The following is a 13,851-nucleotide window of genomic DNA, read 5'->3' on the forward strand; positions in this document are numbered from 1 at the left end:
ATTGCAAGCCAGGAAGTACCCGGACAGAGTAATCAACACAGCAATGAAGAGAGCGAAGAACAACAACAGAGAGGCTCTCCTTGAAAATAAGGTGGTAACCGTTGAGAAACAAACCAGGCCAATATGTATCACTACATATAACACCCAGTCAAACGAGGTGTCAAAAATAGTGAACAAGCATTGGCGCATCCTGAATTGTGGGGAGTTGGAGATAGAAAAACCAATGTTCTCCCACAGACGCGGGAGGAACCTCAAGGACATCCTTGTACATACACGCCCCAGAAATTCTCCACAACAACAGCCTTCTATACATGGGACACAGGGTCATTTCCCATGTGGCAATTGTGCCAGCTGTCACCTAACAAAAAGGAGTAAACAACTAACCTTCACCAATGGTACAAAATGGGACCAGAGAAGGATGACAAATTGCAACAGCAAAAACGTTGTCTACATGATTACGTGCCCCTGCCGTCTGGAATACATTGGCATGACAACGAGAGCGATCAAAACAAGACTCAACGAACATAAGAGCAATATACGGTGCAAGAAAAGCACCACCAAAATGGCCAATCACTTCCTTGAAATGGGACACTGTGTCAATGACATCCACTGGACCATAATTGAACAGTTGCCCTCCGAACATGGCCTCTTCGAGAAGGAACAACGTTGGGTGTTCCGTTTGGGGACCCATATTTCAGGCCTTAATGATGACATTCCATGGGGGCAATTAAGGGGGTGAATCTGATATTACATTGGGATACCTCTACCAGGACATTGACATTTAGGATATACACATCCAGCGTAATATCCACCATGGGACCGTGCTGTAATAGGTTACCGACCCTCCTGCTCGCTCTCGCACCCCCTGAGGGACTGTGTCCCATCAATACATAGGGAAATGAGAGAAACGAAAGAATATGAGCTCGCTGTGACGAGCATGCGCAGAGCAATAAGAACAACATGGGGCCGTGATGTAATAAGTTACCAGACCCCCCTGCCCGCTCTCATACCTCCTGAGGGGCTGTGCCCCATCAATATATAGTGAAATGAGAGAAACGAATGAATGTGAGCGCATCATGACTAACATGCACCGAGCAACAGGAACATCAAGCATTCCATCCCGTTTTGATGCGGTGCGCATGCGCTAAATGGAGACGCACTCTTTCAGTACACACTGGGAAGGCTACTCCCACGCGCATGCGCTCAAGACGCCTGCGCGGCCTCTCACCAATTAACAGGTAATCACCGACAGACCAAATATGGGCTCCCCGGCGGCTAATTGACAAAATATGTGCCCACCGGCGGCTAATTAACAAAAACCTGGGCGGGCACCCAGCGCATATAAGGGCTCGTCAAAGACACACTCTTAGACACAGCAGAGCCGGCGTAAGGGGCAGCGAAGAGGGATTCTCCTCATAGACCCGTGAGTAACTAAATGAAACGGACATTTCCAGACCATAATGTAAGTACCAAGAAATGGAAACAGCAGGATGTATATATCTTGTCCACCTTTCCTTTTCACATGCAGTAAGGAAGCCCGGGTAACCCCTACGTTAGACACGGTCTCATGGAGCAATGAACTCCTATTTTTACAGTATGTTTCTGCCGTTTTACTGTTTACTTCACAGTGACCTCACCACCATTGGAAAATTCACGTGGCACCGAACATGGCCCGAATTTAGAGTGTGTGCTTTATGTTGTATGTGTGTTTGTCTTGTATGTGTCCTCTTTTTTCGAATATTTTTCGAATTCTTCTGAAGTAGTATTTTTCACAATAGGCACGTAAATTCTGTGTAGAGTAACACTTTCGTGCCATGATTATTTATTTTTCAACATTTTGAAAAACCGCACTTTTTCTGCATGACCAATACCACGGATGTTTTAACCCATGGTCTTTTTGAAAGCAAGGACCACCTGAAATTTTTTTTTATCCTTTCTCTCTACAGGTCTGCAAAATAGCGGCTAAAAGTTTAGGTACAATGATAGACCTTCACTTGTAAATATCACTTTTTTGTATATACACAGATTAGAAAAACGTGAGTAAGGTGGGGATTTTGTGTAACCCTGTCCTGAAGAAGATGTTCTTACATCGAAACATGTTGACACACACAAAGAGGCGGCGCACATAATACTACGCCATTTCCTCTTATATCTTTGTAATAGTACCAACTCGGGGAACCATTAAAGTTTTTGAGTCTACCCACGAGTCAGGTCCTTTTTAATTTCCACTCACTATCCCAACCCCACCACTACACTCACTCACTATATGATAAAAACTACCCTCACTATACACCACACATAGCCAGAAGAGTGCTCCCGCGCATTCGCAGGTCGCAGCACGCCGTATCCCGTAGAGGGATACGATGACCCCGATGATGAAGCATGACACCAAGGGGCCTGTTGGTGTGTGAGGGGTACCTAAAAACATCAGACGTGCTCCCAACCACAGTAGGGACATCGTCAACCCATAACTTTATGGATTCTTCTTGTTTTATAAACGTTACTTAGGGAGAACGAATCCATACTCTCTCTCTCCTTCCTTTGTTTAAAAATAGTATTATAGGCAGCGCACAGCTGCGGGAGTTCCCCGACCCCCAAGAGGCACATACAAACATCACATCGTACACACTTAGCACACTCTTGATTAGACAACCATGGATTCAGAACACGGTCTCACATTTGGCGAGGAGGATGTGGACGCAATTCTGGCGGCCCTCAACCCTTTTGAAGGATTAAGCAAAACAGACCCTGGGCCCAGCACTGTTGACTGGGATGAACTGGTCAACTTAAGGAAATCACAGATCAGGGCAGCATTACATGGCCTACTGATGACTCAGTATCTGAGAAACAAGATAGCACCACAAGGTCTACTGGTCAAAAATGAACCATTCATTTTTCAAAATGATAAAGTTTTCAAAAAGGAGTGGTCATTGATCTCGTGGCATTGCACACGGGACTGGCTGGTCCTCATAGTGAAAACTGCCACTAGAATAACACAAGAGCTAAAAGTGGACATACAAAAAATTGAGGTTCAGCTGAAGGCATACATAAAACCAGCAGAACTCAAAAAAAGGCTGGAAGAACTGAACCAGCAAATGGCCGATTTCGAGGCCACACTTAAACAAAGCAAATTCAAGAAACTGGGTAAAGACAAAGATCGCTTCACTCCAGAGACAGCCTACCCGTACACGAGAGACGACTATAATAAAAGCAACGCCAACAGTGACAATGAGAGCGATGGCTCAGATAGCAGTTCTTCCAGCTCAAGCACCCGCAACAACCAGCGGCAAAGAGGTTACCAAAGACGTCAAGGCCAAACATATACGAGACAGAGAGGTTGGCGGGGTTATCAAGCACAACCGTTCCAGCCTCCGTTCACAGCACCAACACCTTTCCCGCCATTCAACTATGGACAAGGCCCTTTCGGTCCGATGTACCAACCATGGATGCCTGAATTTGACCCAAATCTTTACAGTAATCAGCCTTTTTTAGGCACCCGCCGAGGAACCAACAGAGGGCGAAACAGAAAAGGCAACACAGTAATGTGGCAAGACCCCAACCAAGAGGACCCGAGGGTGAACACGAGGAGCATGACAGGGGCACTATCGAACCCCTCAACCAGTTCCAGAGGGACCTAGTGGTAAATATCACACCATGGGAACTCACAACAACACAAAGGGCTGTACTCAACAAAGGACTGAGTTTCGTCCCTACTAATAAATTGGATTCTTTTAAACTGCACGCAGAATTGCAAGAATTTCTACGAAAAATTAAATTACAGGTTTTCTTTAAGGACAAAGAGAGTATCCCAGAGACAGACACTGGTCTGAGACCCTTATCATCTTTCACACCACCTGATGCCCTACTACCCATCGAAGTATTAACCTTCGAAAAGGCGATAATGAACGACCTGAAGAGTTTGAATTCCACGGTACGACCAGTTTTCCATAATACCAGCAAGGAGGAACAATTGGCGATACGTGAATTGACCGCAAACCAGGCCATAACCATAAAACCCGCCGACAAGGGCGGTGCGATTGTCATACAAACAACAGAGGCATACAACAAGGAATGCCTGAGACTTCTATCAGACAGACGCAATTACACTGTACTTGCGCATGACCCAACCGAATCCCTAAGGAGAACCATTGGCGGAATGATTGAGGAGGCTGTGACACATGACTGGTTGTCCAAAAAGGAGTCTGAATTCCTAATACAGAGCCATCCGCGGATACCCCAGTTTTACTGTATACCCAAAATTCACAAAAACATAGAAGACCCACCCGGGAGACCCATTGTCTCGGGTATCGGTTCGATTCTCGAACCACTCTCGAAATTCTCAGACGCATTCTTACGACCTCTAATTCAGGCCACAGACACCTATCTGAAAGATACGAAAGCTGTCTTACAACTACTCCAAGACCTACCATTTGACCCGAATCACCAACTACTACTCAGCCTGGATGTGGAAAGCTTGTACACTAGCCTCCCCCATGACGAAACCCTGGCCATAATTGAGGAAGTTCTGTACAGTGCAACCTGGCGGTACCACACTCCAAGAGGAGTGGTAATGGAGTGCATTGCACTAGCTCTGACTAAGAACTTTTTCGAATTCAATGGCACTATCTATCTCCAAAGCCATGGCACGAGCATGGGAAGCACATTTGCGCCGAGTCTGGCGGGGCTGTATGTACATCATATGGAAACGAATAAAATCCTGACTCCACGAAACCCCTACAGAGGCAATATACTCACCTGGAAGCGATACATCAATGACATTTTCGTTATCTGGGAGGGGGACATAGAGACAGTGACCAGTTTCATGGAATGGCTAAACACCCAAGACCGCTTCCTGAAATTCACTCATTCAGTTTCTAAGGAAGAACTGGTTTTTCTTGACCTCAATATCTACCATAGGAATAGAGGTTTGGAAACTACAACATATTTTAAACCCACGGCCAGGAATTGTCTACTTCGGTATGACAGCTTTCATCCGCGACACCTCAGGATGAACCTCCCCTATGGCCAGTTCCTGAGGCTGAGGAGGAACTGCACACCAATGGACAACTACAAATCCCAAGCCCAGGACCTAAAAGGGAAATTGCAAGCCAGGAAGTACCCGGACAGAGTAATCAACACAGCAATGAAGAGAGCGAAGAACAACAACAGAGAGGCTCTCCTTGAAAATAAGGTGGTAACCGTTGAGAAACAAACCAGGCCAATAGGTATCACTACATATAACACCCAGTCAAACGAGGTGTCAAAAATAGTGAACAAGCATTGGCGCATCCTGAATTGTGGGGAGTTGGAGATAGAAAAACCAATGTTCTCCCACAGATGCGGGAGGAACCTCAAGGACATCCTTGTACATACACGCCCCAGAAATTCTCCACAACAACAGCCTTCTATACATGGGACACAGGGTCATTTCCCATGTGGCAATTGTGCCAGCTGTCACCTAACAAAAAGGAGTAAACAACTAACCTTCACCAATGGTACAAAATGGGACCAGAGAAGGATGACAAATTGCAACAGCAAAAACGTTGTCTACATGATTACGTGCCCCTGCCGTCTGGAATACATTGGCATGACAACGAGAGCGATCAAAACAAGACTCAACGAACATAAGAGCAATATACGGTGCAAGAAAAGCACCACCAAAATGGCCAATCACTTCCTTGAAATGGGACACTGTGTCAATGACATCCACTGGACCATAATTGAACAGTTGCCCTCCGAACATGGCCTCTTCGAGAAGGAACAACGTTGGGTGTTCCGTTTGGGGACCCATATTTCAGGCCTTAATGATGACATTCCATGGGGGCAATTAAGGGGGTGAATCTGATATTACATTGGGATACCTCTACCAGGACATTGACATTTAGGATATACACATCCAGCGTAATATCCACCATGGGACCGTGCTGTAATAGGTTACCGACCCTCCTGCTCGCTCTCGTACCCCCTGAGGGACTGTGTCCCATCAATACATAGGGAAATGAGAGAAACGAAAGAATATGAGCTCGCTGTGACGAGCATGCGCAGAGCAATAAGAACAACATGGGGCCGTGATGTAATAAGTTACCAGACCCCCCTGCCCGCTCTCATACCTCCTGAGGGGCTGTGCCCCATCAATATATAGTGAAATGAGAGAAACGAATGAATGTGAGCGCATCATGACTAACATGCACCGAGCAACAGGAACATCAAGCATTCCATCCCGTTTTGATGCTGTGCGCATGCGCTAAATGGAGACGCACTCTTTCAGTACACACTGGGAAGGCTACTCCCACGCGCATGCGCTCAAGACGCCTGCGCGGCCTCTCACCAATTAACAGGTAATCACCGACAGACCAAATATGGGCTCCCCGGCGGCTAATTGACAAAATATGTGCCCACCGGCGGCTAATTAACAAAAACCTGGGCGGGCACCCAGCGCATATAAGGGCTCGTCAAAGACACACTCTTAGACACAGCAGAGCCGGCGTAAGGGGCAGCGAAGAGGGATTCTCCTCATAGACCCGTGAGTAACTAAATGAAACGGACATTTCCAGACCATAATGTAAGTACCAAGAAATGGAAACAGCAGGATGTATATATCTTGTCCACCTTTCCTTTTCACAGGCAGTAAGGAAGCCCGGGTAACCCCTACGTTAGACACGGTCTCATGGAGCAATGAACTCCTATTTTTACAGTATGTTTCTGCCGTTTTACTGTTTACTTCACAGTGACCTCACCACCATTGGAAAATTCACGTGGCACCGAACATGGCCCGAATTTAGAGTGTGTGCTTTATGTGGTATGTGTGTTTGTCTTGTATGTGTCCTCTTTTTTCGAATATTTTTCGAATTCTTCTGAAGTAGTATTTTTCACAATAGGCACGTAAATTCTGTGTAGAGTAACACTTTCGTGCCATGATTATTTATTTTTCAACATTTTGAAAAACCACACTTTTTCTGCATGACCAATACCACGGATGTTTTAACCCATGGTCTTTTTGAAAGCAAGGACCACCTGAATTTTTTTTTTATCCTTTCTCTCTACAGGTCTGCAAAATAGCGGCTAAAAGTTTAGGTACAATGATAGACCTTCACTTGTAAATATCACTTTTTTGTATATACACAGATTAGAAAAACGTGAGTAAGGTGGGGATTTTGTGTAACCCTGTCCTGAAGAAGATGTTCTTACATCGAAACATGTTGACACACACAAAGAGGCGGCGCACATAATACTACGCCATTTCCTCTTATATCTTTTTAATAGTACCAACTCGGGGAACCATTAAAGTTTTTGAGTCTACCCACGAGTCAGGTCCTTTTTAATTTCCACTCACTATCCCAACCCCACCACTACACTCACTCACTATATGATAAAAACTACCCTCACTATACACCACACATAGCCAGAAGAGTGCTCCCGCGCATTCGTAGGTCGCAGCACGCCGTATCCCGTAGAGGGATACGATGACCCCGATGATGAAGCATGACACCAAGGGGCCTGTTGGTGTGTGAGGGGTACCTAAAAACATCAGACGTACTCCCAACCACAGTAGGGACATCGTCAACCCATAACTTTATGGAGTCTTCTTGTTTTATAAACGTTACTTAGGGAGAACGAATCCATACTCTCTCTCTCCTTCCTTTGTTTAAAAATCGTAATCCTCCCAATATCCCATCATGGGGTCTGGCTGGCCATGTGTCCCCTAAACCGCATCCGTTCAAGCTCTGTTGCTCAGGGTTTCCTAGCTTTAGAGATCATGTCCTGCTTTCTTTCTTTGGTGTCTATGCGATTAGGCAATCCCCGTGCACCCTTTGTGTGATTAAAATTGCCCAGGGGTGTTTCTTGAGTGCTAATCTAATATTTGCTGTGCCTAGCCTTTGGGTTGGGGAGCTTAGTATTTCAACCATATTATCTACACACCTATGTATGGACTATATTCTATTTATCATCCTCTCAAAACTTCCTTGAATCTGCCCTGAAAGATCATCGCAATATATTTCTCTCCTTACTTCTCTCACATCTCCACTAACCTCACTTTGTGACAACCATTCCTGAACACACTCTGGTGCAACTATTGTGTTCGTTTTCTCTTTCTGCCAAGGTGGTAGATTATCTTCAACCCTATCTCTTTCTTGGGATACTGGCCATGGCGCCATACTAGCAGTGCTAGTCACATAGTCACTGCATCTAGCATTATCTGCGTCTCTTCACTGTGGAGTGTATATTCATTCCCTAACTATCCTTCCTGTTGTGTCTCTCTTCTGTAAGTTTGATATGGCTGATGAATCATGTGACTAGTCATCACTGTCTCCTGGACTCTGCTCTTCACATCTATCCTCCTGGGGAGAGGCTGAATCTAAATGAACTGTGAACTGTGCTTCCAGTTGACCTGAAAACTGGGATTCACCCACTCTTAATTAGTGTTTGTGAGTGCTCATTTGTCTAGGATTTAACATTTGTACGGCAACACTAGAGAGTTCTTTTGGGGATTGTGAAGAGGTCTTAACTTGAGGGTTCTCATATTCCACTGCAGCTTATTGTAGCAGTGTCAGTGGATAAATGCCAGGTACCTTGGGAGAAGTAATTTTAGGAACATGTGGAGGTGGGGGAGTGGACGTGGTTCCAGTATTATCAACTTTTAAGGAGTCCTTCGACTTCTCACAAAAGACTCGTCATAAAGCTAAGGTGGCTTCTCGCTTCTGCAATTTGGCACCTACATATTTATTTCTAATATAAGGAACAAAATGCTCTAATACTTTATTGTCAAATGCCCATTCCTTTGGCCACGGATACGCATATTTCTGAGTGGATTTAAACCACGCCTGACAATATTTTTTTAATTTTCTCTGATCCTTTGGAAAGGTGTTTTGCATGTGCTCTAAGGGAGTCTCCATAATTTCTCGTATTTTTAATAACTCCTATAATTTAACTTGTATCTGTCTGGTCAATATTAGATTTTCTATAAAAATTTCACACTAGTCCTCATGAAGAAGAAAATATATCAGTGCATCAATACAATCATATATTTAAACATTAAGCATTACATAACATTATGCAACAGCAACAACATCACTCTATAGACACATTTCCATGCACACGCACACTATGTCACCATAACATTTTTTAAAGCACTTCAACTACTTCTAAATGTGAATCACCATTGTTCTAATTGTAAATGGTAAATGCAGTCAGCAACCATTGGCCACTTCCCTCCGTGCTTAGAGAGGATAACCCTCAAATCATGTGTCTCATAGACCATGGAATCACTTCTGGATATAAGGTCCAAGTGGAAACTCGAGTGTTCAGATTGTACTTGGACATAAAGTTTAGCAACATCACCCTTTCAGCTGTCCCTCTATGTCAAATATTGGAAAACATATTGGCAACCCAAGTTTGAATCACCCACATTGACCACTTCCAACTTTATTCTGGGATAAACGTGTTAACTGACTATGCAGTGCCTTCAGCTTAATATTGTGCAACACATGTACACAATCTTGCATGCAATAACCTTATATCCTTATATCTACATCTGTGTTTACCATTGCCAAAGGGATACACCATACAATATATATAACACATAGAACAAAATCTGCATTGTCATCGCCTTAAAGACGTAAATATCTGTGTCTTACCCATCACCTATGAATAGGCAGAACTTCTTCAAAGATGTGCAATGATCTATGTAGCATGGGTAGGTGGTATTCCGGTGGTAGCAGCAGTCAGTTTAGGGCAAGAGGTACTCCTATCTGGCTTGCCAGCTGTTGCAGGGTAACTTAAAAATTAAGAAAAAGACAAAAAATTTAAAGAGTTCTTTTTTGTTGTGGCAGAAAAAGCGACCATCTTCACACAAGTAAACAGCCGGGCTCAATTTTCTGCTTCACAGGCAGCTATTTTTATACACAGTCAGACAATGCTTGTTATAAAAGATTAAACATTAAGTAAATTAAAAGTTACACATTGGTCGCAAAACACGAAGTTACCTGTGACTCTAAACTGTATCCTTATTGTCTAAAAATCCTTAATTGCAGTTCTAACATTGCTTAACAAACTATGTATTCTCCTACTCTTGAATACTTATTTCGATTTAAAGTATGTATATTTGTGTGTGTTTTATCATTGTGCTCCTAGGACCTCTTGTCAGATTCCGTGTGTTCTTTGCTAATCCAATCTCCTGCTCTTTAGCACAGGTTTTTGGCCTGCACTGCTCTTTCACCATACATAGTTGTGTGATGCTCTTTACTGTTGTCTGCTGTCACGCCATGTTTTCATAAATAATGTCTTCAATAACACAGGGCACATACAGCAAACCAACGCAAGACAGGCACTTATAACAATGAGATTATTTTGTTTTGCCAGAAAGATTCCCACTCACTGCCCCCGTCCCACAGTCCATGATAAAATGGAATGCATCTGCCTTAATAAATAAATCAACTTTTAAATCAATGTCAAACAGCCGCTTAAATAACAGCTTTATTGAAAAGATAGAAAATCTCATCCGCTTCACAGAAGAGCAACCCTCCGATCAGATCTGGAGATCAGAGAATGCAAGACGATTTGAAGAGGGTGTTTGGTTTAGTTTCTGCTGGGTTTATATAATATGTGTCTTGACCATCAAAATGCCCCTAGAGAAATATTCAGAACTCAGATGAAGAGAAAATCAGAAAGGTGCAATACATTTAGCTATTTTACATATGTTTAAGACCTGGCACTTTTTGTTTATTTTCCCCGGATACATTTGAAAGACTTTTTTTTCAGGTCAGATCACAAGAAGATAACCCCTCGCCTCTCCTGACCCTCATTTAGACACAATGCACTATATTTCATTGTTTTGTATTTTTTGCAGAGAAGATTTCTGGGCTCCTGTTACCAGCACCTTGGACCATCATGACAGCCATAGGGGCCCGATTCACAGATCTAACTTAAAACAAAATCCTAAACTTACTACCATTTTGGTATTCACAGAAGGCACTTACTCATTGATGTTTGTAAGTTTAGGATTTTGTCTTAAGTTAGTTCTGTGAATCGTGCCCAAGGCTTTTATTTGTGGTAACTTTGCAGTCGTAAAGGTACTAATTGTAAAATACCTTTGTTAATAGCAACCGATCGTTAAAGTACACATAACTGTTCAGTTACATTTGTGAATCAGACCCAGAATGATAACACATCTTGCAACCTGTCCAAAAACCGAAAGTGCTTCACAACAAAAGAGGCTGGAGTTAGGAGATCTGTTGGTTTACCAAAAAACCTCAAATGATGACTACTGCGCCGATGAGTAATACTCCTTGTAAGTTCACAAAAACAACATTTGGCTGTCTGTACCTCTATAGGTGCTAGCTGCAGTCTCGGTGGAATCTGTTCTGTTATTTTATGACGCAAAATCGCATAGACGCCACTTGGGGGGATCTAAACAGTGACTTGCACGCTAAAAGGGAAGTGGGGGTACCGTCTATGCACAATGCCTGCCTCCTTCTGGTATTATTCCAATACATGATTGCACTGTTTATATCAAATACCGGTGCTGTCTCAATAAAAGCTCAGAAGCCCTGCAATGATATCCCATTACTGTCTCATTATGAGATGATTTGTACAGCGGTACAAACACCAACTGCTTTTTAAAAGTGTTTTGATCTGGTACAGTCAAACTGTGCCAGAGGTGTTCCAAAAATGTGTTCTATAATGTGGTTCTGCTGAAAAGTACCAGAACTGTTCAATTGAGATTACTTTTATGTCTTGGAGCCAGTAAATGCAGGCCATGCCCCATTAAGATTACTTTAATGTAACAGAGCGGAGAAGTGCCAGCAAAGCTCCATTAGAAACTATTTGAATGGGAGAGAGCCGTTAAAGAGTAGTACTGTCCCATTGGGATTATATTTATACCTTACTATTAAGAATTGGAAGCACTGTCCCATTACTATGATTTTAATGTGGTACAAACGAGAAGTGCCCCACTGCCCATTGTGATCATTTTAGCGGTGCAGCCAAGAAGTGCCAGCACTCTCGCTTAACAAACGTTCATAGTGGTTCAAAAGAAGAATTTTGGAAGCATCTTGATCCGATTTTTCAAATTTCAAACGTACTATTTTTGCATTGAAGATGATGTCTTAAAAAAGGTCCAAATACAATTGCACTTAAAAAGAGTTAGCCAACACGCATTTTTTAGCAAAGTTCTAGTTTATAAGATTAGTGTGTTTCTTCCAGCCATAGATGTTGGAGAAATGCCACTAGTGTGCTTTTTATGGTCTGGCTTTTTAACGATGTTTTTTAACTACCACAGTGAAACATAGAAGGGGGTTAATTTAATAGTTGAGGGTTTTTTATCAAGAGATTTGTGTGATTTTTCCCTATCACGAGATTCATGTTTTCCCATTAGAAAGACAGGATGCACAACAGAAAATGTGTGTGCCTGAAGTGAATGTGGTTATTTTAGATAAATAAATAGATACATCTTGCAGGTCCGTTCCCATCATCGAGAGGCACCGGAAACTGCTCCTCTTAAAGGCAGGAGTAGGTGGCTTGGGTTTTTTGGGGGGGGCGGGGGGGGGGGGGAGATTACACAGTACTTATTTTCTGATGTACAGAGGAGCAACTTTCACCATTTGTGATTTTTTTTTCCCTATGGAGAATAAGTAAATAAAAGATAAACAGTTCCCTTTTCAAATTTTCGCCAACTTGGACCTGCACAGGAGTTCACTGGAGTAAAGGAGTACGCTTGGAAATCGATGGTTTTGTATGCTATTTTCTAAATCACCAACGTGGGTAAATGTATTCAAATATTTAGATTTACTCATTGTTTTGTGAATCCAGCTGAGGGTGCTGGGTAGGAAAAAAAGACAGCTTATTGCAGGAACATCGGTAGAATATCTTCAGTGAAAATTCAGGAATTTAATGCAACTGACCCAGCACATGTTAAATGGATGCTTTTGTTCCACACATTCTGAGTAGTTATATCTGTAGTAAGATAATATTAACAGCCATTACTCACATCCAACATAGTCGTTTTAAATTTGTATGACTATCTGAGCTAGAGTTGCAGGAAGATTTTCTTTTTATATTGGCTGCTGGGTATACATTTAGTAATTTTCAAAAGGGCTCTTGACCGGAATAAGATATTGCCAACACACTTTGGCATTTTTCTCTCCAAAATAATATTTGTGCGCAGTGTGTCCATCCTTTCTGAATGGAATTTCATCGTGATTGACTTGATTAACTTATTGCACTGGCAGGTTGTGGTTTTTGCTCCATGCTTGTTGCCATTTTTGTCCTCCTGTAAGGTCTATAGCTGTGCATCTTTTTGTCTCTGAGCCACTGAATCCACACAAAATGTTTTCATACTTTAGCTGCACAGTAGTGGATCACAAGGTTCATTACGTTTGTGTTACAGTTTTAAATACATTATTTCCAACTGTAAAATGTGTAGTGTTGCTCTTCAAGGTACAGTATGCCCTCATGATCAGGCCATCATGGTGTGCACTTTCTCTTTCGTTGTAGGACTCGTAGCCATGGTGAGGACTGTTGCAGTGATCGGGGCCGGCATAAGCGGGCTTGCAGCCCTCAAGTCCTGCCTGGAAGTCAACCTAGATGCCACCTGCTTTGAAGGCAACGACGGTCTCGGGGGGCTGTGGAATTACAAGGTGCGTGAAACCATTATCTGGAGGAGACACACTGGGACATAAAAGACATGGAAAAGTTCAGTTTTTATATGTTAGTATTCATGACAGTAGGTGTGGCAGCAGGGCGGGAACCTTTGACGAAAGTATGATAAAAAGGCTCCCCTACATCAGCGCATCCATGGGTCCTTCTCATTTTAGACTAGTGAACATCAACTGACCACAGAGCAGGCGAACATTT

The 13,851-nt window shown here is 43.0% G+C and overlaps 1 protein-coding gene across 1 annotated transcript in view; it reads left to right on the top strand.

Moving 5' to 3' along the window:
* Nucleotides 1–13,851, top strand: part of LOC144754718 (flavin-containing monooxygenase 3-like) — a 242,578-nt gene that overhangs the window by 74,789 nt on the left and 153,938 nt on the right. Inside the window, exon 2 of the mRNA XM_078642876.1 lies at nucleotides 13,492–13,634. Coding sequence (XP_078499002.1) covers nucleotides 13,503–13,634 — 132 coding nt within the window. The 5' untranslated portion in view covers nucleotides 13,492–13,502. The remainder of the gene's footprint in view (nucleotides 1–13,491; nucleotides 13,635–13,851) is intronic.

Source organism: Lissotriton helveticus, chromosome 1_1, assembly GCF_964261635.1.
Source record: "Lissotriton helveticus chromosome 1_1, aLisHel1.1, whole genome shotgun sequence".
In the NCBI taxonomy this organism is placed as follows: Eukaryota; Metazoa; Chordata; class Amphibia; order Caudata; family Salamandridae; genus Lissotriton; species Lissotriton helveticus.